The sequence below is a fragment of the Macrobrachium rosenbergii genome, chromosome 3 (genome assembly GCF_040412425.1).
Source record: "Macrobrachium rosenbergii isolate ZJJX-2024 chromosome 3, ASM4041242v1, whole genome shotgun sequence".
Taxonomy (NCBI): domain Eukaryota; kingdom Metazoa; phylum Arthropoda; class Malacostraca; order Decapoda; family Palaemonidae; genus Macrobrachium; species Macrobrachium rosenbergii.
The window spans coordinates 45798760-45826476 of NC_089743.1; the positions used below are offsets into that span (position 1 = coordinate 45798760).

Here is a 27717-nt window from a genome sequence, read left to right on the forward strand (position 1 = left end):
ATGCGCTGAAGTTTCTTCGGTGCAATCGAGTTTTCTGTACGGTCGCTACAGAGTATAATAAAAGCCACCGAAAATAGATCTATCTTTCGGTGGTCTTGGTATAATGCTGTAAGGGCCGCGGCCCATGGAACTTTAACCACGGCCTGGTGGAGGCCTATTCTATATCGATGCCATAAGCAGGATTATGGCTAACTTTAACTTTAAATAAAATAAAAACTACAGAGGCTAGATGGCTGCAATTTGGTGTGTTTCATGATTGCAGGGTGGATGACCAACATACCAATTTGCAGCCTTCTGGCCTCAGTAGGTTTTAAGATCTGAGGGCGGACAGAAAACAGTGCGGACAGGATAAAGTGCGGACGGACTGACAAAGCCGGCACAATAGTTTTCTTTTACAGAAAACTAAAAATTAAATGGAATTTTTTTCTCAACTATTGCCATTTCTGTATTACAACTGTCCTAAATTATCTTCTAAATAATTTGTAAAACATGTCACAGAAACATGTCGGCAACTCATTGCACGCACATCAAGAACAAGCTGAATACAAGTCAACAGCTTGTTAGTAACTCTAACCAGTGCTTCATGAGATTATGCAGCATCTGCCAACGGCTCGTTCGCCCACTTACTGTAGTTGATTTGTTGTCAACATGTTTGTGACACGTATGCAGTAAGTCGCAAACGTGTTCGTGACATGTTGAACTGTAAAGTAGTCGTAACCTCAGCGTACCTAAAGGGGAATGCATTATCATTTACAGGAATTACAGGAATGTCGCCCAGAATTATCACCCCGCGACACATCCGACATTTTTCAAGTCAATTCCCGCTGGAAATGGCGCCGAGTTTCCGTAAAAAATGTAAGTGCTCAGCCAAAATATTAGTTAAATGAATTTTCGAGCCGTCACCCACGGTTTTCCTCGCTCTCGGATTTAGGGCCTGTATTTTCTGTCAATTTCCGCTGAAAATACTGCTGCGTTCACTGGCTGGAAGTACACACCTCACAACTTTGCATTTGACATTATTCTTCCAACAAAAAAAGTATAATGTTGGTGTTGTTTGTGAGAAGGTGGGTGGGTGGCTGGGCTCATGATTTGTTTTGATTTTACGAGATTCAGGCTGTCAAGCAGAGCGCTGGGGCACTTCAGCCCATTCAGCGCTTAAGTGAAACAGGGAGTTGGAGTGGTTGAACAGGAAGATAAAGAAGAAGTACGAGGATCTGAGGTGGAACTGGGAGAAAACCCCCACAATTCCACTAAGAAGTGACAGTTAGAGAGGTTGGACAGCAAAAGTGAGGAAAGGAAGAGACAACTGGAAATAAAGTATAAGGCTAAAAACTGGTTGTACTCTTCAGTCATGCCTACAGTGCACCACTTGAGGTGCACTTACGGCACTAACCCCCTACGTGGTGGGCGGATTTCTGAAGAAAGAAACCCAAAACCAATTGATACCTTCATGTGTATGAGTAATAAATGGATAAAGTAAATTCTAAAATTCCTAATATAAGGAGCAGTAGATATTGCCAGATATTATTTTCTGAAGGTTGGTGGCACTCGACAATCAAGTGTACTTAACTTGCCAGGCATATATGTTAATGTATAAAGAGGAAGGTTTAATTTCAAATGTGCCTGCAATACTCCTTCCATGCTTGCAACATACAAGCAAATCAAAAGGTTTTTGTGATAGATAATATATATATATATATATATATATATATATATATATATATATATATATATATATATATATATATATATATATATATATATATATATATATATATTATTGTAATAATACAATGCCCTCTTAACTTCTCGAATTCTTCGTGCTGTTTAGGATACGTTTGACACTACAAAGCCTAAGATCTAAGTGCAAGAAATTGAAGTGGTTATGATGTCCGGTAGTGGGAAACGAACCCGAGTTACCATAATCACGACGAGGTCACGTTACCGACCTGACCACGACCTTGACCGCGTCGTGATTGTGGTAAATCGGAGTTCGTTTCCCACTAACGGACATCATAACCACTTCAATTTCTTGCACTTGGATCTTAAGGCTTTGTAGTGACAAACGTATCCAAAACAGCGCGAAGAATTCGAGAAGCTAAGAGGGCATTGTGCCTATTACAATTACATATGTATCAGGTAAAAAGTGACCAGTAGATCTCTCTCTCTCTCTCTCTCTCTCTCTCTCTCTCTCTCTCTCTCTCTCTCTCTCTACATATATATAATGTATATATCTGGGATGTTATATAGCTGACAATACTAACGACTACTTCCATTATTATTATTATTATTTCTCACAGTTAAGCCTTTCATCTTAAACGTACCCTTTTTGTGCATCTTTTACTAACCAGAACTTTCTGCGTTGAAAACGTGATTTTCGTCATAAACCACAAAATTGTGAATAAACAAGTCATTGCATGTCCCAAGGCATCTCAAAGAACAGATTCATCACTGCGCCCACATGTAATTGTGGGCAGACCAAACATTGCCTCACGCACCAGCTCGCTGTACTAACTCGCCCACGGATAAAACTTCATTATCAAACAGTGTGTGTGTGGGAGGGGGGGGAGGGGAGATGTGCTTCAGAAAGAAATAAAAGGTTCTCGGGGTGTAAAAAATTGTTCAGGTCGAGATATCTCTACGAATATAACATTTTCCCTATGTATGAAGGTAGCACTTAGATAATACACTAGAAAACCATCCTGAAACAGGTCTTAACTGAAGAAAAAAATCATAGAAACTGCACAAGTAATTATAAAAACTCCACATTTGTTCTGGTAATTTAAGATCGCTACACATCCGTCATATTCCAAGACCTCTTGAGGTTTCACATAATGAAACAGTGAAAATGGTATAATAAAAAGTCTTACTGCCAGACATCACCAAACTCAGGTAGGGATCTGTTGCCAATCCTTTGGACTATATGATCCAAATTCCTGTTTCTTTCCTTCTAATACCATGCTTTAGAATTCTCTTCCTCCTCTTGTGTTTCCTACTTAAAAGGCAGGTCTATCATTACCTTTCTTTTTCATTAGCTTTTTGTTCGGGCCTGGCCTAAAATTGGGTACACTAGGTTGCCAATCGCATCGGCCTTTCAACCTGAAGGAAATGTGAATGACAGTAAAGCAATGGCTATTAGCAGGGAGAATATTTTTTATAATTATTTACTATCTTATATTATTCTTTTATGCTTCTGTTTCAGAAACCATAATTAAGGACCTTTAATTGGCTACTTAATATCTTAAGACATTTGTTTACAAATTTTTTGTTATAATCCAGTTCGCCTTTTTTGTCCATTTTTCTTTGCCAACTACACTTTTGAAAGGGTTAAATATTTTAGCAACTAATAAGAATGCTGTTCATAATCCAGAAACCCTAAAATGAGAGAGAGAGAGAGAAACTAGTAAGGAAGATAGAAGTAAGGTTAAATATTTTAATAAGGAATGCAAATAGAGACCACAATCTAGATACCCCTCCCTCAAATGAGAGAGAGAGAGAGAGAGAGAGAGAGAGAGAGAGAGAGAGAGAGAGAGAGAGAGAGAGAGAGAGAGGAACCAGGAAGCAACATAGAAGAAAAAAAGCAAGGTTGCTCGCTATTCCCTTCTTACTTAGGATGATATATTCAGTTATTCAAATTCTCGACCGACAACGCCCTTTGAAGCTCGACTCAAACTGGCCAGACTGAAAACAGAAGTAAATTCGTGTGACCTATTCCTCCTACTGGTGACTAAAATCAATACGCAAAGTCACTAGAATATTTGGAAGAGAAATTCCAGTCGTGCAACGTCATGTAACAATTGCAAGCGGCTCCTTCATAAGTTCAACATCGCAGGGATAATATTATTATGAACACCGTATTCTTTGGAAGCTTGAATTTCAAGTCAGTGGCCCCTGTGGGCTTGTTCCATTGAATAAGGGTCATCGTCTGAATAATAATAATAATAATAATAATAATAATAATAATAATAATAATAATAATAATAATATTATTAATAATATTATTATTATTATTATTATTATTATTATTATTATTATTATTATTATTATGTATAGGTAGATGACCATCTTTTAAACATTTAATACTGAATGTGACGGCTGCATCAGCCGCACTCAATTTGTATAAAGTTTTCTCTATCAGAAAGACAGAGAAAACTCTATACAAATTGAATGCAGCTGCTATTATTATTATTATTATTATTATTATTATTATTATTATTATTATTATTATTATTATTATTATTATTATTATTATTCAAGAGACTAATCCTAAGCTTCTGGAACAAGCCCGCAAAAGGGGCCACCGACTTGAAATTCAAGCTTCCAAAGAATATGGTGTTCATTAGAAAGGTGTAACTGGTGGTAATAGGAAATAGAGAAAGAAGACAACAGTTATTGGAAAAGAAAAAGATTAACAAATTAATAAATAAATAGATAAAAATGTTAGTAAATTATTAGAATACAAGGGTACTGATTTTGAGTAGCAATGCATTGCATCTTCGCTTGAACTTTTCAGGTTCCAATTGCACAACATCCTCAGGAAGGCTGTTCCATAGACCACTCCTGACGATATCCAGCAATTCGCTTCTTAAGTCTATTACAAATATTTTGGTAACATCTTCAACACCGAAAGGTTGGGAAATTACCAAAGACAAAAACTGGAATAAAATAACAAGAATAAAGTAAATGTTGTCATCTCGTTAATACTATGCATTGGGGTACGAACACTTGGTTTGATGTCATGAAATTTAGTTTATCAAGCTCATCACTGGGGCACCTTCTGCCATTCAGCGCTTAAGACAGTGAAAAGAGGCGTTGGAGTGGCTGGACAGCATGATAAATAGATCAAGAAAATGGAAAAGATAAAGGACACGAATCTAATGGTGGAACTAACAGAAAACCACATAGTTGCATTACGAAGTAATGGTTAGAGAGGTTGGACAGCATGACTAAAAAAAGGATGCATGAACAGAGGTAGAGTAAAAGGCTAAAAAGTGGGTGCGGCAAAGGACCGTTAGGACGCTGCAAACACAATTTGGTAGTGCCTACAGTGCACCACGTGAGGTGCATAGACGGCACTAACCCCCTCCCCCTTCCTTTCCACGGGCTACGAACACTGGAGAAGGTCTAGGGAAAATTCCCCATCATCTTGGAATATAGGGACGAATAGCAAGGGGCCTGTCTTAAAGCCTGCTCGCCAAGTTTCTCCTCATTCCAGCCCTTATCACATGAAACCGGCCCATAATAATAATAATAATAATCATAACAATAACAGTATATCTCCCGCATAATTTCCTCCTTCTTCTCCGCTTTCCATCTTGGTAACAACAGACTCAGAGGCGACTCAGTGACGCAGTTTATATAAAAAAAAAAACCTAGCCTTAAAAGAAAGCATTTTTCTTTTCTTAGCTTCATTGATTTACTAAACCTCGCTCATGGGTAGCGTAGCATGCGCCTCTGCGCACCTGCTGCTAAAAGCATGTTTGGCATTACAGATGGTATTCGCCACAGCTGTTGGCAATGCCTCGACTAGGCTTAATTGCAAACCCAATAACTTCATTATGAGACGCATACGCTCAAAGTTCCGTCGCTAAATTCTTGAGGAAAGGAGCAACCAGGTGTATTAATAAAGGAATTTACCGTTATTAACTATCGCCTATGCAACTAACATTTTTATGTCATTTTTTGTCTGCACTGAGAAGTGTTTTTCGCCTTCATTATATGGGTTTTTACCTTCATTCTGCGGCATATGTTTTGTCTGCAGGGTGCATTCTGAACCTAATTTTGCCTGTATTTTACTTTTCAGTTACGATAACACCTAAAACTATGCTCCAAAGAACGCCATTCCTCCGTTCTCTACGGATTAATCACCTCCAATGCCGAGTGGCACTAGGGTTGACTTGCAAGCACCGTAAGTGGCAACTGTAGACAGGAAAGTATCTGGTTTGGTGTAAAAGGGGGTCTGAAAAAAGTTTGTTTCCCTAAGAACTGGCACATAGCCAAGTACTGGACCACTATTAGCCATTCAATGCTTTAAAAGGCGAAAAAGGGATTTGGACTGGTCGGACAGCAAGACTGAAGAAATGAAATGACAAGGAGGTAAAGTGAAAGGCTAAAAAGTGGGTGCAGCTGGGGCCGAAGAGAAGTTGCAAAAAATCTTTAGTAAAGCATACATTGACGACGTAAGGTACACTGACGGCACTATCCCCCAACGGGGGAGTGGCACAAAGGGCATCAGTGAAATTACGCCTCCCAATCCTTTCCTGTATTTTGTTTTCCACAAATCTTCACTCATCTCCAGCCTCTCTTCACGTTGTTCTTATCCAAGTACGTCTGGGCCTTCAAGCTCTTCTAGTGCCCACAGGAGCCCACCTGACACTAGCACAAGTTACTCTCCAAGGGTTTATGCAAAAAAAATGTCTAAGCCATCTCCATCTTCTATTCATCAATACCTCTTCTATATATGGAACTTTCATAATTGATCCTATGGTATTTCTCACTGGCCTGCCATCTGACGCCCAATATCGTTTTCTGCTTCACCTATTCTGTGACTGAGCTTTCTCACTGTACCATCATCCATATACCTTTACAAATCAAATATTTCCATTCTTCCACCATCCATATTGATATGAATCACTCCATATTCAACGTTTCCATTTACTCTCAAAACCTTCCTCTCGATCGTATTTACTAACAATTTTCTTCTCTTGCCAACATCTTAAGACTCCTTCCCTTGTTTGTGCTGCTTCTCTCTACTATCCCTCTGACTACATCTTCTGAGGATGTCAGCACTTCCAACCTCCATTAGAAACTCATTTTCTAATCCTACAATGTTACACCAACGTACTGAAAAACAATGGAGACAAAACAACCTTATTTCATACTACCTTTTACACCAAACCAGACTCTCCCCTGCCTAAAGTTCCCACTCGGAGTGCTTGCAAGCACTGCAGGCAACGAATCAAAAACTCCAAACAATCTATTATGGCCTGAATAACACTCCCACGAGATATCATTAGAAGCTTGATAAAGGAAAACAAATAAACACAAAGGACATGCTGACAACACAAATGTTGGCAGAAGGCCATGTGGACAGAAGGTGTAACGGCTGTTGCCAGGGGATGGTGTCAATTAACCTTAATAGCAAGTACTCATTGCCGAGAGAGAGAGAGAGAGAGAGAGAGAGAGAGAGAGAGAGAGAGAGAGAGAGAGAGAGAGTTACAAAACTCATGGAATTCTGTTCCGTTCCGAAAGAGAGAGAACAAAAAGACGCGTAACCTACGGAGCTCAGTTTCGTCCTGAGAGAGAGAGAGAGACAGACAGACAGAAAGGCAGAGAGAGAGAGAGAGAGAGAGAGAGAGAGAGAGAGAGAGAGAGAGAGAGAGAGAACAGCAGCAAACGCATTTCATCGAATTCAATTTCGTTCAACCTGTTGTCGACAACGATGGCAATCTTTTTAAATGACAGTCCATCTCGGTTTTATAGTATATGCATTTGCTACGGAAAATGCACCATCAGTGGTCGCCATTGTCTTTATTATTTGTTTTTATGGTGCGTTTGCTTTTATTTTCATGTTTTTGTTTTGTTTGACCCTTTGTTGCTCGTATATTCTTAACCTGGATATCCATGGCACTGAAATCTATACAGGCAAATCGTCGAATGACGCGGATATTGAAGACTTGAAATATGACTACATCACTGTATAGAGCCAAATCGTCGAATAACGCTGCCTGTAATCCTCTGTACAGCGTCACTGCTGTAAGCCGTAATGAGTTGTGTGCCTCAGCTGAGCCTGGTTTAATCCGTATGACGTCGGGATTTAACCATACTTCAGTATCTCTGCGATCCCGGGTTTAACAGTGTTGTCAATACCTATGCCGTGTGTCGCCATTTGGGTCATGTAAATATGAGGAAGTGAATGAGTGACTGAGTGCAGGAGTGAATGATGCTGCTCTTAACCGCACGAGAATAGAACACAATTTAGGCCGAAGGCCAATCGATGGGGCCTATGAGGTCATTCAGCGCTGAAAGGAAAATTGAGAGTAAAAGGTTACAAAGATGCAACAGGAGGAAAACCTCACAGTTGCGCTGTGAAACAATTGTTAGAAGAAGGTGCATAGTAAGATGAAAAAAAGGATATAAATGGAGGTACAGTAAAAGGAATGACAGGGGTTGCAGCTGCGGGCCGAAGGGACGCCGCAAAGAACCTCAAGTAATGCCTACAGTGCACCGGCGTGAGGAGCATTGACGACAATAACCTCCCCCCCACCTTATCTCCATCGGAGGAATGAGCGAGATTCCGCGAAGCCTCTAGAGAGAGAGAGAGAGAGAGAGAGAGAGAGAGAGAGAGAGAGAGAGAGAGAGAGAGCGTTCCGTTCCTCGACTGTTTATATAATACATCGGTAATTGCCTTTGATGTTATTGAACGCATTGTGTTATCGCTGTTCTTTTGGTACCATTAAAGCCACTGGTGTTGGAAGCATTTATCGGCATTTACTGCTGACTAATAGCGAGTGCCAAGTGTAACGGCGCGTGAGTGAATTGATGAGGGAGGGAGGGAGGTAGGGAGGAATGGGGGAGGGAGGGGAGGAGGATAAGGAGAGAGAGACAGGGGAAGGGACCCCTAGAGCAAGGGAATATTATTATAAGGTCACGTTGATAAAAAATAATTCCAAATATTGGCACTATTCTGAGTAATTCCGTCCATTGCATGTTTGTCAAAAATATGGATTTTTCTATTTTGTCTCAAGTCTTATGTAATACTAAATCATACCATAATATTATGGGATTTTAGAAAATTTATACATGACCAACTCCTTTTATAACTGTCTATAGTGCAGCTCCTATAGGGTATGAAATTCAGTTCTGAAAAAGCGTCCTGTTATTTTACCATATCTACTCGAATGTACGCGCAAAAGAAGAATTCAAGAATAAATGTATATACTATTTAACTCAAAAGGATGACACCCCAAAACCAGAGATATTTCCAGAGGGAATTTTTTTGCAAGCCTCATTTCGTATGTTGAAATCCTTAAGCACGTGATACCTACTAAATACTCAAGACAAGTCAATCTCAATTTCAACTTCCAGACTTTGTAAGCCTTCACCAATCCCTGCGCCCCAAGCCACTTGACCTAACTTTGTTTGAGAGATTAATCAACAGTTATTTCAGGGAACCTATACCTAGATGTTATATTACTTCCGGGTCTGTGGTGCATACACACACGCACACACATAATATATATATATATATATATATATATATATATATATATATATATATATATATATATATATATATATATATTATATATTTATATATATATAATATATATAAATAACTATACATTTGTATATACAGATAATTATACATTATATATATATATATATATATATATATATATATATATATATATATATATATATATATATATATATATATATATATGCTTGGTGTGTGTTATGTCTACCCAGTGAAGAGTTTCATAAGCATTTTAGCCTGCAACGGTGTGCAACTCAAACGACCTCTGCAATTCCACCTCTCATGTCTTCCCTTTGCTTTCATTCCGTAAACCTCCGCTTATCTTAATGTGGTTCCCTCAGGAGCCCAGCTGATAATATCACACACTACTCTCTCTCAGGGATGTTGCAAAGGATATGTCCACATCATCTCCATCTCGCTTTCATCATTATTTCATCTACATACGGAACTTTCGTAATTTGCTTTATAGTATTATCTCTCCCTCTATCCTGCCTCCGACTCCTAATATTCGTTTAAGGTTTCATTCTCAAAAGGTAGTCTTTGAGATTAGTGGCATTTCCATACCATGATTCATGCCCATAAAGCTATATACTGATTCTACTGCACTGGTGTACACTCTAACTTCCATTATTCCATAAGCTGTATCAGTCTATTTGATTTCCAAATCTTACTCAGCCTGCTTATGATCTGATTTGCCTTTTTAGTCTTTCATTAATCTAAAATTCACAATAACCTGCACTGGATATCATAGGTTTCAGATATTTTTATATTCAACTTCTTTTTAGTATTTCAGATTTTTTAAACTTAGCTTATCATTTATTCCTGCAACATATGAGATTTACCTCCTCTCAAAGTAAAACTGACAAGCGTGGTTTTTTTTTTTTTTTTTAATCCCAACGCAGCAGTTTAAAGTCTGTAGGATTATCAGTCAAACTTACGGAGAGAAAAGTTTATCCTAAAAGCATTTCAATGTCCAATATATTTTCTGTCCGACTCAAGGATTCTATCCAATTTCGGAATGACGGCAGCTTCAAAACAAGATTAGACAACGACTGAAAAGGAGCGCCAGAGAAAAGGAAAAAAACAAAAACGAAAACAAACAAAAACAAGTAAAATTGCGCTGAAGTTTCTTCCGTGCAATCGAGTTTTCTGTACAGCCGTTACAGAGTATAATCAAGGCCACCGAAAATAGATCTACCTTTCGATGGTCTCGGTACAATGCTGTATGAGCCGCGGCCCATGAAACTTCAATTACGGCCAGGTGGTGGCCTGGCCTATATCGTTGCTAATTTGAACCTTAAACAAAATAAGAACTACTGAGGCTAGAGGGCTGCAATTTGGTATGCTTGATGATTGGAGGGTGGATGATCAACATACCAATTTGCACCCCTCTAGCCTTAGTAGTTTTTAAGCTCTGAGGGCGGACGGACTGACAAAGTCGGCACAATAATTTTCTTTTCCAGAAAACTAAAAAGTATTTGACACAAAGCAAATGACTAAAGGAACATCACAGGAAAGATGAGGGAAAAAACACAATGTGAAAATAACATCTAGAGGAAAGTAATTATTACAAAATAAATAAATTGGGGTCCAAGGGCCTTCAAAATGGCCGCAGAACAATATTCTAAGTAATGCCTTTGTGTCAAAATAATCCTTTTAAATACACTCACACTCAAGTTAGAGGAAAAGAAAGCAATTTTATTTACACATACCTGTTCAAGAAACATCAGTGACATCGAGCTAAATTTCTGAGCTGGACATCCTGTCTCTTTGTGTGAGCTGGAAAATTATTACTCCTTTATCTGAGTTTAACAATTATTCCTAGTCTTTATCCGCGTTGGACAATTCCTATTTCTTCATCCGGGGTGGATAATTATTTATCCATGTGAGCAAGACAAATCTTTATTTCTTTATTGAAGGGGGCGGCTCAAAAGAATAAAGCAAGCAACAGTAATCATCTCAATCCTCAGATCACGGCAAATCCCTATGTACAAACTCTAACGACGTCTAGTGGACCTTTCAGAAACCTCCATTACAAAATAAGCTGAAATCTGGCCTACTAGATATTTGGTGGGACAAAGCTTCATACGATACCTTACAGGTAAAATGAATAGATATATTCCTCTACCTAAATATGACAAAGTAGTGAAAAAACAACCTTGACTTTCTACTTTCGTAAACTTTCAAAGAATACACTCGAAAGCTTTGAGGATGTAGTGGAAAAGGTAACCTGCAAGTTAAAACCTTTCCTTCAACAGCAATTCCGAGAAATTTCCCTTTTCACATACGTATACACACACACAGGCACACAAACACACACATACACACATACACACACACACACACACCCGCTTCTGGAGGCATGTACGTTCACATAAAATTCGTGCTTTACCACCCCGACTTCCCGAATATCTTAATTCAACATGAATAATAATGCCAGCGCAGCGGTAAACATCATTTATGAGAGCAAACTTTCTGGGTCACGAACCCTATCATTTAACCGGAAGTTGCTGGGTCAACACACAGTCGTTTACATACGTAGGCGCTCATACATTTTAAATGTAGAGGTTGTGTGTTATGTGTATGTTGTATATGTGTATGCATATATACATACATGCATAACCTCTACGTTTAAAATATATATTAGCGCCTATGTGTGTAACGGATTGTGTATATTGACCAAACGACTTTCGGCTAAATATATATATATATATATATATATATATATATATATATACAAATATATACATATATATATGTGTGTGTGTGTATGTATATGCTTGTTAGCCATATTTTCACTCTTAAGCAATTTCTCTCAAAGTCAATGGCATTGCTCGCCCATATATTATATATATATATATATATATATATATATATATATATATATATATATATATGTATATATATAACCATACATATATATACATAAAAATATATAAGTATATATATATATATATATATATATATATATATATATATATATATATATATATATATATATTTATATGTACCCCGTAAACCATTTGCTCTAATAAAGTGTGATTCCAAAAGGGCACAGGGCAACAATCCATTCGAGCATCATCTCCCATTCTCTCCATGTGGAAACACCATTTCAAAACACACTGATCTACCTTGTCCCGTACACCAGCCTTTCACCACTCTATGTGTATTTTCTAACAAACTATAAACAAACATCACACAAAAACACAAAAAGATTACAGGAATGAAATCCGCCACGCCACATGAAATTCGCAACCTGAACTGAATGTTAGTAATTCAGACGTACACATAAATTTCAAGGATATGCCAAACTGCTCCTTCGGGCGTTCACCTCATCCAGATTCAGGACTTCAGGAATACAGATTTCCCAGTAGGATTCGTATCTTCACCGCATGGACAAAAAGCTGTGAACAGAGTGGATACCGAGAACAAAGTGGACACAGAGAACACCATAGTGGACACTGAAAACAACGTGGACATAGGGAACACAGCGAACATCGAGAACAAAGCGAACATCGAGAACAAAGCGAGCAAAAAGAACAAAGTGGAAACCGAGAACAAAGTGGACACAGAGAACAGATTGAATGCCGAGAACAAAGTGGAAACAGAGGACAAAGTGGAAACAGAGAACAAAGTGGACACAGAACAAAGTGGATACCGAGAACAAAGTGGACACTGAGAATAAAGTGTAAACACAGAACAAGGTGGAAGTCGACACAGTGAACATAGTGGACACAAAGAACAAAGTTGACACAGAGAACAAAGTGAACTCAGTGAACAAGGTGGACACCGAGAACAACATGGAAACAGAGAACAAACTGGACACAGAGCCATATGCCACACAAAGAGAATATCACTGCAATATTGCACCGGATCCCAGATTCGTCTTTCCACTGTTGGCTCAATCGAGCGTCAGTAATAATCCGAAGGTATTGAAAATTGAGGGGAATGCTCGCTGAATGTCTAGGGGAAATTCCTGCATACCCTAGGGAAAATCTGGAGGATATTTGGGGAAATAGGGAAACAAATAAACTATTCTCTGGTGAAATCATTAAACAATGAGGTTATTTAGGGAAATAAATAAACAAATAAACTACTTTCTGATGAAATACATAAACTTGTGGTTGAAGAAAGAAGGTAAACTACTATTTAGGGAAAAGTGAATAAATTGACTAATATCCGGACCAACATCTACGGAAATAAACTGAAGACGAATTCGGATAAATATCTGAATTAATATTTTATAAAATATATCGGAAGACTGGAAATAATCCGCCATCTCGGAAAACATCTAAACTTGCTTTCGGGGGAAATAAACATAAGGAAATATCTAAAAATATACTAGAGAACATACCAACGCCATAATCGAAGGAAAAATATAAGCACTCGTAATCTGGGAGAACCCCAAACTAGGGAATATTCTGCTATTTATTTAAAAAAAAAAAAAGCCCCATATTTCAAGAATATCTTGTGAGATAAAAAAAAACTTTCTCAGCTCGGGAACTAACAATAAATATCTTGGGGAAATATCTGAAGTAATACTTCGCGGGACTCTCCACAGTTCTTCCGGGAAGTAATATCTTCGTACTTGTGAAATATCAGACCGTCTATGCAAACAATAGCCTTTCTTTAGTTAGCTTTCATCATTTCGTTTCATTTTCCTCTCCCGCAGAACTCGGTCGCTCTCTCTCTCTCTTTCTCTCTCAGGAATCTTTAAAAAATACTGTCTTTATTTATTATCTGAATATGTATCTGAGGAATATCCCGCAAAATATTTGCAGAAATTCATATAGCTCGATCCTCATATACATATATACATACATATATACATATATCTATATATATATGTGTATGTATATATATATATATATATATATATATATATATATATATATATATATATATATATATCACTTGCGTAAATAAAAGCAAGTACAAATGGCTTTATAACTTTGGTGAAGAAACATTTGCCCTTTCAAAAGAAAATGGTGCAATAATTCATGAAAACACCGAGGGAAGAAGAAAAATAAATCCATATTTTAGTTCCCGACTCTTGGTAGCCAAAATGAAATCTGAAATTCTAACCGAGTTCAGAATTTTTATGGTACAGGATTACATAGAATTTCAAAAGGAACATTGGACAAACGTGGCTTCAATGTTCGTTTTCAGTAAAATTAATAACGAGTCAAGCCTACTTCCATCTGTGCTAATTTATGATGTCGCAAATTTCACAAATGTCGATTTAAAACCTGGATAATTTAAACGATACAATAAACATTAGGCTTTGAAGATTGGCGTTTCATTATAAGCATTAAACTTCGAAAAGGGATACCTATAGTACTTACATGCTTCCCTGATAATGAAGAAATGAATATTGGACAATTAGCCTACTTGCAGACCAAAGACAAAATACCAATAAGGAAGACTGAGAAATTCTACTATAAGTTAAATGCATATGATGCAGCGATAATTTTAATACAATAGTTCAAATTTTTCATTATAAATGTCTGAAAATATAGATATCAACAACTAAACACCATTCCATATTAATCTCTTATCTACTGACATAAATATAATGAAGGACAGAATACAAAAAAATTCATCAGACTTGCAATGATTATTTTAATGTATCTTGCCACTATCTTGTGGTTGATTCAGAATACTTATTATTTCACTGACAAATATTCATCAGTTAAAAAAATCTATCTGTTATGTATTCGTCAATATCTTATCAATTTGGTTTACAATCTCTTTCTACAGAAGTATCCGAAGTGAGTCAATGTACTTATCAATATAATAATAATAATAATAATAATAATAATAATAATAATAATAATAATAATAATAATAATAATAATAACAAAGTCGTGCTTCTTCATATGGCTCCGAGGTCAACAGTTAGGGATACTTATACAGTAATTATGAAAATTGGAACATTCGCACGTTTTCTGAAGACCTTGTAAAATATACACACACGAGCACACACACATACGTGTATATATACATATATATATACATACACACACACACATATATATATATATTTCTATATATGCAAATATATATATATATATATATATATATATATCACTTGCATTATATATATAATCTAATAATAATAATAATAATAATAATAATAATAATAATAATAATAATAATAATAATAATTATTATTATTATTATTATATTTATAATAATAATACGTGACAGAAGGCTGTACTCAAAACCTACCTACAAATATAGACCTCCAAAGACGTATCTTAAATCCTTTAAAATCCTTCGCAGAGACACACCGTAGGATTCCCACCTGACTCCTTCAAGGAGCGATCAAACAAATCCTCCGGCGTGACACACGGGCGACAAACTGGCAAGAAGACATCCTCCGCGGGGCAAGACGAACGTCGCGAAGCGCAACATATGTCAGCTTGCATTGCCTTCGTTAATTGCAATCTGTGCAACGCCCTCGTTAATCAATTCCTTGAACCTGAATGGCACTTTGTCAGGTGGATTTCTCTCTCTCTCTCTCTCTCTCTCTCTCTCTCTCTCTCTCTCTCTCGATAGGATGTCTACAGCATGACGTCACGTCGGAAGCGTCTCAACACCGGGGGTACGTTATTAATCGTTGTCTTTTTAATTTGCTCGTGAAGTTGTCTGCACGCATGCGTCAGGGCGTTTGTTTATATACAAGGTTAAAAATACATACATACATACATACATACACACAAATTATTGTTTTATAAATTTTATGTTATCTTTAGTTTAAATCAGTAAAACCATTTACATTACTTCCATAATTTTTCATTTAGCTATTCTTATCCCACATAAGAGATACTTACTTTGCTTGACCTTCCTAATAGTTTTCACTGATCTATTCCTTTTTAACATGTGTATGTATGTATGTATATATATGTGTGTGTGCACACATGCACACATATACAGTATATATACACATGTGCATATATTGAATGTTGATGCACACGTGCATCCACCATTAAAAAACTACACTTCTCTAATCTACTGAAACCCCTCTTATCTTCAAGGTTAAAACACAGAAGGAGAAGCAGCCAACTATTGCTATATTATTCCAGTTTATAAAATGAAGAGCAACACCTAATATACTATAATACCACTCCAACGGTAACAACAATACAGTTAATAGTAATATGAAACAAAAGAAGAAGACGGTGAACAGAATACTTCAAACAGTGCAGGTTCTTTTAGATGTTTCACGTGCCTATTAGTTCAATAAAGATTTAGCAACCCTTTAAGAACACCACAAGTTTCCAGATATGAGCTGCTTTGAAAGTAAAAAAAAAAAAAAAACAAGTAAAATATGTGCCGAAGTTTCTTCGGCGCAATCGAGTTTTCTGTACAGTGTATAATGCTGTAAGAAACTCTCAGCCACGACCGGGTAGCGCTCAACCGCTCCCCAGATGCGGTCAAGCGAAGATGCGCCGGCGACGCCACCAGAGCTGGACTCGGCTTGTGTTGCTGGGACATCTATCGGTGGCAGACGCACGATCCATGGCTAACTTAACTTAATTAAAATAAAAACTACTGAGGCTAGAGGCCTGCAATTTGGTACGTTTGATGATTGGAGGGTGGATGATCGACATACTAATTTGCAGCCCTCTAGCCTCAGTCGTTTTTAAGATCTGAGGGCAGACAGGAAAAGTGTGGATGAACAGACAAAGCTACCTCAATAGTTTTCTTTTACAGAAAACTAAAACATTAAAATTATTCCTACATTTACTCCTTGGAAATCGGTAACCCTCTCATTGCACAGTTCACTGACTGATTCTTTCCACCTACGACCAAGCTTAGGAGTTATCTGCCTTCTTAGCTAACTCCCACTCCTTTCACAGTTAAGCCTAATTGTCCTTCCTTCCTTGTCCTCTATTACGGGCTGGGCTAGAAAAAGGGTATTGGATGCCCGTCATACTGGGCTTTGCCCTCAAATGACAGTATATTATAATGAGATTTTTGTTTATTTCTTATCAAATGAATTGAGCTGTTCCATGATATTAGGTAAATTATTATTATTATTATTATTATTATTATTATTATTATTATTATTATTATTATTATTATTCAGAAGCTGAACGCTGTTCATATGGAACAAGCCCACAAAAGGGCCCACTGACTTGAAATTCAGCCTTCCAACGAATATGGTGTTCATTTGAAAGAAGTAACAGAAGGTGCTAATCACAACAGAAGGAGGAGATCAGTTCTTAGAAAAGAAAAAATAAGTTAAATTAATAAATAAATAGATAAAAATGTATATTGCACAACATCCTCAGGGAGACAGTTCCACAATTCAACGGTGAATCCCGTAGTACTACTTCAAATAATCATAAATTAAAGAATAAAATCAAAGGGAATCTGAAACCACAATAAAGGTCTCTAGATCTAGAACCTAAAAGAACAAAAATATGAAAACCTCACTTTAAAACCTCTCTACTGAGTTGATACGAAAAGTTGATAGGAAAACCGATACTTTTCGAAGAGAGGCGAAAAGTTGCTCATGTTTGCGGACAGGATGAGCCACAGAAAGTTGTGACTGCGGTAAACATATTAAAATAGGGACAGAAAAATATGGTTCCTAAACATATAAAAAATTGGATAGGAAACTATGGATCCTTCAGTCTGTTTAAAACTAGATGGATTTCTATAGATCCTCTAAAACGTTAAACAAGTAAAAAAGGCGCCGAAGTTTCTTCGGCGCAATCAAGTTTTTTGTACATCGCATAACCAAGGCCACCGAAAATAGATATATCTTTAGGTGGTCTCCGTATAATGCTGTATGAGCCGCGGCCCATGAAACTCAGCCGGCCGTGGTGGCCTGTGTTGTTGCGTTGCCAGAAGCGCGATTATGGCTAACTTTAACCTTAAATACGATAAAAACTACTGAGGCTTGAGAGTTGCAATTTGGCATGTTTGATGATTTGAGGGTGGATGATCAACATAACAATTTGCAGCCCTCTAGCCTCAGCAGTTTTTATGATCTGAGTGCGGACGGACAGACAAAGTCGGTACAATAGTTTTCTTTTCAGAAAACTAAAACTAGGCGGATTGTTACGGATCTTCTTAACACAAACAACTAGACAAAAATCTATGGGTTCTTCAACACGTGAAAAACTGTACAAAAAACTATAGATCTTCCAAAAAGGCTGAGGATCCTCGAAATATTACGAAATGATCTGGAAATGGATCCTCCAGCACAGAAAAAACTGAAGAGAAAATTGTGGATTCTCCAAAATTTCAGAATTGACCAAAAATGACAGATTCAGCAGCATAAGAAAAATGAAGAGAAAAACATGCAGCTAAAAACACACAGAAACTTTAATAGAAAACTAAGGCTTCTCCAACAAAACAAAATCCTACAAAACTTATGGCTATCCAACCAATATGTTATGAAAAAATAAACAGAAAACAATGGATCCTCCATCGGAAGTTGAGAAGACTTAAAAAATATATAAAGAAAATATATCTTAGTTAACTTACCACTCATCAGTTTCACACGAGACAAATAATCTCCGCAAGAGTCATTGCCTCACCTGTGGAGAAAGAAAATTAACATTAGAGGCATTCCAATTACTGAATTGAATTCAATATAGAATTTAGGCCACAGGCCAAGCACTGGGACCTATGAGGTCATTCAGCGCTGAAACGGAAAATGACAGTAAAATTTCAAAAGGTGTAACAGAAGGAAAACCTCGTAGTTGCACTAAGAATCAATTGTTAGGAGAGGGTGGAAAGTAAGATGGAAGAGAGAGAATACGAAAGGAGATACAGTAAAAGAAACGAAAGGGGTTGCAACTAGGGGCCGAAAGCACGATGTAAAGAACCTTAAGTGATACCTACAGTGCACCGCACGACGTGCACTGACGTCACTACCCCACAACTACCACGGCTTTGCATAATAATCTTCGTAGCATCACTATAGTTATCTCAAATAATTTCTCACGTTGTCACAATGCAACGCCGCCCATGTTTTGCATAAATATCTAGTAGAGCTAAGAGTTTAATTGCGTGTGTGTGTATGTGTGTGTGTTTTAGAATTTCAGACCAGCAGGTTTATAACTGAATGAACTTGCGACACTTGGTAAAAGTATATGTTTATTTAAAACTGTATAACCGAAATCAGTTATTTTAAAAGGCAGAAATTCTCCCCTCCAGATCTTAGTCTGCGTGGCACTGCGTGAAAAAGTATCTTTCATATTATATATATATATATATATATATATATATATATATATATATATATATATATATATATATATATATATATATATAAATATATATATATATATATATATATAATATATATATATATATATATATATATATATATATATATATATATATATATATATATATATATATATATAATAATGAACCTGAAAGCTTAGAACCTTCGGCTCACTTTTAATAATGTGAAATTATTTATGAATGGAAAGTCCTTGGAAATATGGAATCATCTTCAACAAAAGCAAGCCAAAGATGTGAAACTGAAACTGATACACAATATGAAGTATACATCAAAAGCTCAGCCTTCAAGAACATTGCCTTTGACGCTAAGCTAATTTTTCCGTAAGGCATAACAATTACTGCTTAATGGTACCAAACTGTCAGGTATTGTTCCGAAGTTTTTCTCTGGCTCCTTAAGCGATGGAAGGAATTTCATTCATCATACCTTTTCATCTTACAATGCTGAAATTTAATATTCTGTCTGAGGAAGAATGTTTCTATAATCAGACCTCATAGTCTGACAGTGGTGGAATTAAATTCTCCTGTCTGAGGAAGGTTTCTATAATCATGTGTTATAGTCTGACAGTGCTGGAGTTTAATATTCTGTCTGAGGAAGAATGTTTCTATAATCAGATCTCATCGTCGGACAATGCTGGAATTTAATTCTCCTGCCTGACAAAGAATGATTCAATAATGTTTACTGATCCTTACAATCAGCTTTCTGACAGAATTGGTATTGATCGTAAAAATTCTAAAGTTACTGAAAACAAGGATGCCAGATCTGACTCTGGAATTGAATACAAAGTGCCATATCGAGTTAGAATTACTCCTTGAGAGAGAGAGAGAGATTTATGGTTAGTAAAACTGCGTCACAGCATCTAGTTACTGACGCCGTAATAAAAAAATCATATTTGAAAGGAGTTTATTTGACAGGAGTTTCTTATAGGAAATATATATATATATATATATATATATATATATATATATATATATATATATATATATAAGATAAAATATATATATATACATAGGAAAGAGAAACAATGGAGTGCTGCAAGGTTCTACGACTTATCGTCCTTTAAGTAAAGGACGATAAGTCGAAAGACCTTGCAGCGCTCCATTGTTTCTCTTTCCTTCGTGGATTTTCTCCTTTTTTATATATTCATCACGTTTCACATTTTCGTCATTCAGTTATACAAACACACACACACACACACACACACACACACACATATATATATATATATATATATATATATATATATATATATATATATATATATATAAAATATATATATATATATATATATATATATATATATATATATATATATATATATATATATATATATATATATATGCACTAGCGGATCAAGGGGGAAACCTGGGAACGTGCCCCCTTGAAAAATAATGATAAAATAATATTGAAGATTTAGATAATAATAACATATATAAGAAATATAAAAATGTGAAAAATTAAAAAAATCAGTTAGAGAAATAATATATATATACACACACACATATATATATATATAAAAAATATATATATATATATATATATATATATATATATATATATATATATATATATATATATATATATATATATATATATATATATATAATATATATATATATATATATATATATATATATATATATATATATATATATATATATAAGTATAATATGAAAATTGGTGCACCATGAAATTTTTCGGATCCGCTAGTGTGTATATATATATATATATATATATATATATATATATATATATATATATATATATATATGTGTGTGTGTGTGTGTGTGTGTGTGTGTGTGTGTATAACTGATTCAAGAATATATGGAACGAAATAAATGTATAAATAACGGCAAATACCACGGAGGAAAAAAGAAGGAAGAAAAAGAAAAAAGAAAGAAAGAAATAGAAAAAAGAAAAGAAACAACGTTATTTCTTTTTTCCTTCGTGGCATTTGCCTTTATATACATACATATATCATATCTGTAAATTCACAGAGAGAGAGAGAGAGAGAGAGAGAGAGAGAGAGAGAGAGAGAGAGAGAGAGAGAGAGAGAGAAATATCTTATGAATGACTTCACACCAGTGGAGTGATGATTATCTCGTCAATGCCGTCCCGTTTTCGAGCAGAATTGGACAAAAGACCTTTTTCTCTATGAGAGAGAGAGAGAGAGAGAGAGAGAGAGAGAGAGAGAGAGAGAGAGAGAGAGAGAGAATACAAGCTAATAATGTAACTCGAACTTTAGAGAGTGAAAATTTGTAAGAAAACATTCCTAGCTCGTAATATCTCTTTCTGGTCTTGCTTTGCACTGGTAACACTATACTTCATTACTTTGAAATAACTACGGGTAACAGAGAATATATCTTTTAAAGAACATAATTACAAAGAACACTGTTCTATCCGTACATTAACAACATAAAAGCAGCTGAATTATTTGTAAATTTAACAGGAAGAGATGTAAGGGATCTCAAGGCGGCCAGCTCCCCTCCAAGACACCGCAACAAAATATCGAAACATATAATCAGACGCCTGCTTACCTCTCTACTGAAGCCAGCTCGCCCTTGAAATTCGTACACATCACTTTTCCAGACTCAGCTGCTGCTCTGGAAGCAATCCCAACAAGCACTCAATATACTTCCAAGCAAGTCCCATCCCTTCACGCCAAGCAAGGGATGAGAAGCCATCACTACACCGCGGATGGAAAGAATCTGAGTCCAATTTGTCAGCGGCACCAACAGCAGCAAGGAACGGGGGAAGAGGAGAGAGAGAGAGAGAGAGAGAGAGAGAGAGAGAGAGAGAGAGAGAGAGAGAGAGAGAGAGATGGATAGGAGAGGGGTAAAAGGATGGGGAGTGGGCATCACTCCAGGTACCTCAAATAATGGTTCTCATTATTTTTCAACACCTTGTTCGAGGGAACCTCTAACCCTTTTATTTTATTATATATATATATATATATATATATATATATATATATATATATATATATATATATATATATATATATATCTGAAGGTGCTGCTCGATTGGGCCAACTGTCTTCTTATAAGAAAATACTTTCTTTGAAAATTCTGATATAATGCACTAAATAAATGGCTTTCAAGTTGTATGCATTTAATTTTCATTACTTTTTCAATGATTTTCTTGGCTTTTAGGCCAGCTGTCTGTGATGAGACAATATTTTGAAAACATATGAGATATACTACAGTGCTAGCCATTTAATTTCTAGTGCGATTTTCATTCATTTTCTCGCCCTTTCACTAATTTCTCTTAGGATATTAGCGAAAAGGCAATAAAAATTAGATGGCTATTGAAAAGTACGATTCAGGTAGAATGCGCCTATGTAAAGAAAAATAAGTATATCGTTAAAATCTACAAGTAAACTCCCTAGACCGATACAGTAATAGACAAACACGAAAACACAGCCTCATACGCACTGATGCGAATCCTACGTCTTCGTAAGACACACAGACACACACATACACGTGGGCGGGCGTAGGTGGCACCAAGGGCGTTTTCGTCCGCCTGCATTCGGCTCGAGGAAGCGAGAAGGGCAGTATAAGGACTGAGCCAAGGTTCCACTCCGATGCCACCTTTTAAATGTGGCTCGTAACCGCTTTTTTTTTTTTTTTTTTTACGACGATATAAAATCCTGAGGACGAGAAGCGTTTCTGAGGTGGTCATTTCTGGGGTGTTTACCCCCACACCGCCCTCGTGTGTGTGTTTCATTTATCTTTATTCACATATCCGACAACGCTTGAACTTCATCAATCACAACATGAGCTGAAAATTATGTAAAAAATAAACTTTTTATCATTAATATTTTCTTTCCTCCTTATTTTTCTAAGCTGACACGAGCATTTATGATCACAATATTACAAAAAGAAAAAATAAGACAAAATTGTCAGCGTTTATCATTAATATTTTCTTTCCTCCTTCCTATTTCGTAAGGCCACATGAGTATGTGATTACGATATTGCTAAAAGGAAAATAAATATAATAAACAATAATTGACAGCTTCTATATGGATACAAAAGATATGTAGCTTCTTATACCTGAACACTGTTCATTACAGATTAAAATGAGTTTCACAGTATCTATAAATTACTGAAGAAGGTGAAATACAGCGGTTTTAGCCTCCTTGAATATAGGTGACAAACCTCATGTGTAGGCTTCATATACAAGATAAAGAATATTCAAGCATATAAGACAAATTGCAATACACATATACCAATACCCACACACACACACACACACACACACACACACATATATATATATATATATATATATATATATATATATATATATATATATATATATATATATATATATATATATATATATATGATTATTATCACTTTTGTATGATTCATTTATCACATTACCACAGGTGAAAAATAAGAAACAGGGTGTAGGTCCTGACCGGTTTCGATTTATTTCAAGCCATTGACAGGACTGATACAGTATAACACAAATATACTCGTATATACTACAAGAATCAGATTTTTCACCTGTGGTAATGTGATATATATATATATATATATATATATATATATATATATATATATATATATATATATATATATATATATTCGTGTATATATATATATATATAAAGACAGATAGTATAACTGAATCAGAAAAATATGGAACATGATGAATATACAAATAAGGAGAAAATCCACGAAGGAAAGAGAAACAATGGAGTGCTGCAAGGCCTTTTCGACTTATAGTCCTTTACTTAGCAGTCTGTCCACGAAGTGGATTTTGTCTTTATTTAGAGACAGATAGATAGATAGAGATATATTGTGATTTAGCAGTGCTTCTGAATAATCTTGAAATTTCACTGGTCTAATATAAAAACTAACGCAAGGTAATAATTATGTGTTAGTTAAATCGCCCTTCTGTGACCTCTTCCTTGATAACCAGGAATCGACCTGAGTTATGTGTCCCTTCTACCGAATCTTCTTCACTCACACTTCCCTGTCATTCCTTTCAACCCACTTTTCCATGTTAATTTGATTGACGGGGCCATTCCCCCGCCCAGCCCCTCCCTCCTTCAAACACCCGGGACCCCACTTAATGGGTCTTGAATACACACAGCTCATCAAAGTTTTACTTCTTAAATTTTCGAGTTAACTTATCACAAGATTCTTCTCGTTTCCTCGTTCTGTTCTTCATCTGAATTAAATATAGAATTTAGGCCAAAGGCCAAGTACTGGGACCTATGAGGTCATTCAGCGCTGAAACGGAAATTGACAGTAAAAAGGTTTGAAAGGTGTAACAGGAGGAAAACCTCGCAGTTGCACTATGAATCAATTGTTAGGAGAGGGTGGAAAGTCTGATGGAAGAAAGAGAGTAAGAACGGAGGTACAGTAAATGGAATGAAAAGGGTTGCAGCTAAGGGGCCGAAGGGACGCTGCAAAGAACCTTAAGTAATGCCTACAGTGCTCCACGTGAGGTGCACTGACGTCACTATCCCCCTACGGGAGTTCTGTTCTTCAAGAATGTCATCCAAATTTGTCACCTTCATTTCTGTTCTCAACGATGTTCCCTTTAACAATTGTGTGCATTTGTAAGACTGTGGTTTTATGAGGGATGTTTTTTAAGAAATGTATAGGCTACACATTATACATTTTCAGTGTCAATGTCCTTCTTGTTGTGAAGCTAGGTTGTTATACATAATTCAATCAATCAGTCAACCCCAGACACATCAGACACTGACTAACTAATATCTGTAGTGTAAATCTTCACCTATGGTTTCATATTTATTCCTTTAAGAAGCGACACTTTTACAATCTCTCCATTTCATCCAAGACTATTTTACAATTTGTTTAAGAATCCCCCAGTTCACCTATTTAAATTAAATTCTTGCCCCTACATACTTAAAAATGGTTATCAGCCTTCATCATAAGTCTTCCCTTTCAAGATTCTTAAATGTGATTCTTCAAAGGATACAAAGGTTTGAAGATAACAGATCAGTATCGACCTCTGAAACTTGAAAAAAGCCACAAACTGGAGAATAAACAAATTCAAAACCACAATCAGTTTCGGAGCGCCATGCTCCCTTTTCAGAGTGGAGATTGAAGAAGGAACATGACGCTCCGAAAATGTATCTGCTTCTGAATATTCTTATTCTCCAATTTGTGGCTTAAAAAAAAAAAAAAAAGGAAGGTCACTTGTCCTCAACTAAAAATCTTTACATCCACGCGTTTCATCGACCTCCAACTGGCATTTTGAAACTGAAAACTATGTGAGGTCGAGTACCATTATAGATCTTCCTCAGATTCAGTCATCGTCTGATTGATTTTATGGAATTTAGACTGCCGAGCCAAGCACTGTGGCACTTTGGGCCATTCGGCGCTCGAGATAGTAAAAAGAAGGAGTTGTTGAACAAGATAAAGACAGAACTAGAAAACAAAGGAAATGATGTGCAAAGACCTACAGGTGAAAATGGTAGAAAACCCCACATTTGCACTAAGAAGCATTAGATAGAGAGGTTGGACAGCAAGATTGACGAAAATAAGCATGAATGGAGGTAAAGTAAACGGCTAAAAAATGAGTGCAGTTAGGGACGCTGCAAACACCCTTTCCTAATACCTACAGTGTACAATATGGGGTGCACTGAAGGCACGAACCTCTAAAGGGGCCTCAGGGCTAAAGAAACGCTGCAAACACCCTTTTCTAATGCCTATAATATACCATATGAAATGCACTGACTCGGTCATCGTGACTCTAGTAATCATATACCCAAAAGCAATTCTCATAACTATCAAATTCAGATCGACTCGCTGACAGCAGCCATTATTATGTTAATTAAGTATGGAGTCTCAGTTCATATTCGTGACCTAAACCAACTTCATCAAACCCCTTGGGTATCGTAACACTAAATTCGGAATTGCTACTCTGTACGCTTCCATGATTAAACCCCATCTCTCGTTAGCAATTTAGGATAACTGACGGGGCATACCAGTGCCTCTATCTGCCGGTCCCCGTAGGAGGTCAGTGCCGTCAGGGCACCTCACGGAATGCACTGCAGGCGTTAGCAAAGCGTGTCTGCAGCGTCCCTTCGTCCCCTAACTGCGCCCAACTTTTAGCCGTTTACTTTACCTACATTACAGCTTTCTTTCTTCCAGCTTGCTGTCCAACCTCTCTAACCGTTACTTCTCAGTGCAACTGTGGGTGTTCTCCCAGTTCAACCTGTAGATCCTGTACGTTATCGCCTTTATTTTCTGGATCTCTTTATCTTGCTGTCCAACCACTCCAACTCCCTACCTTCACTGTCTTGAGCTCTGAATGGGCAAAAGTGCCCCTTCAGTGCTTCGCTTGAAAGCTGAAATTTAATACACCTATATGTCAGTGTTAGGTCATTACCCTGTGCCGGAAGATAACTATAAAATCAAATGTTACCTATGCTTGAACTGATACCATAAAGTCTGTACAAATGACTCCCGCGTCTTTGCTTTTAATTACAGGATATCCATTTACAGCAATCGTATTGTTTATTTATAAACGTTTGTTATTCACTGTATTGTTTATTCATTACAGTTCGTTATTAATTTTACAAACTGTGTTCCAACTGCAGTTCAGTTGTTTTGTATATATTGAATCCTACATGTTTTTTGCTCATCTTTAATTATTTTCAGAAAATGCCACACACTTCTAAGGAAGCCAGTCTTTCTGTTCGTTTAATAATAATAATAATATAATAATAATAATACCTTGAAACTCTAACATCCAAACACGTGTAAATATTTGTGCCTGAATTTCAAAAGGCCATCACTCTAAGGGTAAATGAGCCTTTTCATGGAATTATTGGGCACAATCAGCTCTCTTGCAACATAAAATCCCATATATAGGATAAAGGTCTTTGTTTAACTGAAGCTCAGATACAGGATAAAGGTCTTGTTTGACTGAATCTCAGATACAGGATAAAGATCTTGTTGGAGGCTCAGATACAGGATAAAGGCCTTGTTTGGACTAAGTCTCAGATACAGGATATACAGGATAAAGGTCTTGTTGACTTAACCTCAGATACAGGATAAAGGCCTTGTTTGACTGAACCTCAGATACAGGATAAAGGTTTTGTCTGACTGAATCTCAGATACAGGATAAAGGACTTGTTTGACTGAACCTCAGATACAGGATAGAGGTCTTGTTTGACTGAACCTCAGATACAGGGTAAAGG

At 36.4% G+C, this 27717-nt stretch overlaps 2 protein-coding genes across 6 annotated transcripts in view; one reads left to right on the forward strand and one right to left on the reverse strand.

Moving 5' to 3' along the window:
• The window catches only part of LOC136851107 (uncharacterized), a 127656-nt gene extending 114718 nt beyond the window's left edge, over positions 1-12938 (forward strand). The window contains exon 2 of the mRNA XM_067125079.1: positions 12560-12938. Within this exon, the coding sequence (XP_066981180.1) occupies positions 12560-12938 (379 nt within the window). The remainder of the gene's footprint in view (positions 1-12559) is intronic.
• LOC136854990 (FYVE, RhoGEF and PH domain-containing protein 4-like) overlaps positions 1-27717 on the reverse strand; it is a 635655-nt gene that overhangs the window by 390668 nt on the left and 217270 nt on the right. Inside the window, exon 1 of one of the 5 annotated variants that reach the window (XM_067131771.1) lies at positions 15491-15625. The exons of 3 other annotated variants lie outside the window; for them this stretch is intronic. The gene's annotated coding sequence lies outside the window, so the exon portion shown is untranslated. Of the gene's footprint in view, positions 1-15490; positions 15626-27717 lie in introns of those variants that run through there. One more of the 5 variants, XM_067131727.1, reaches the window with a different exon arrangement.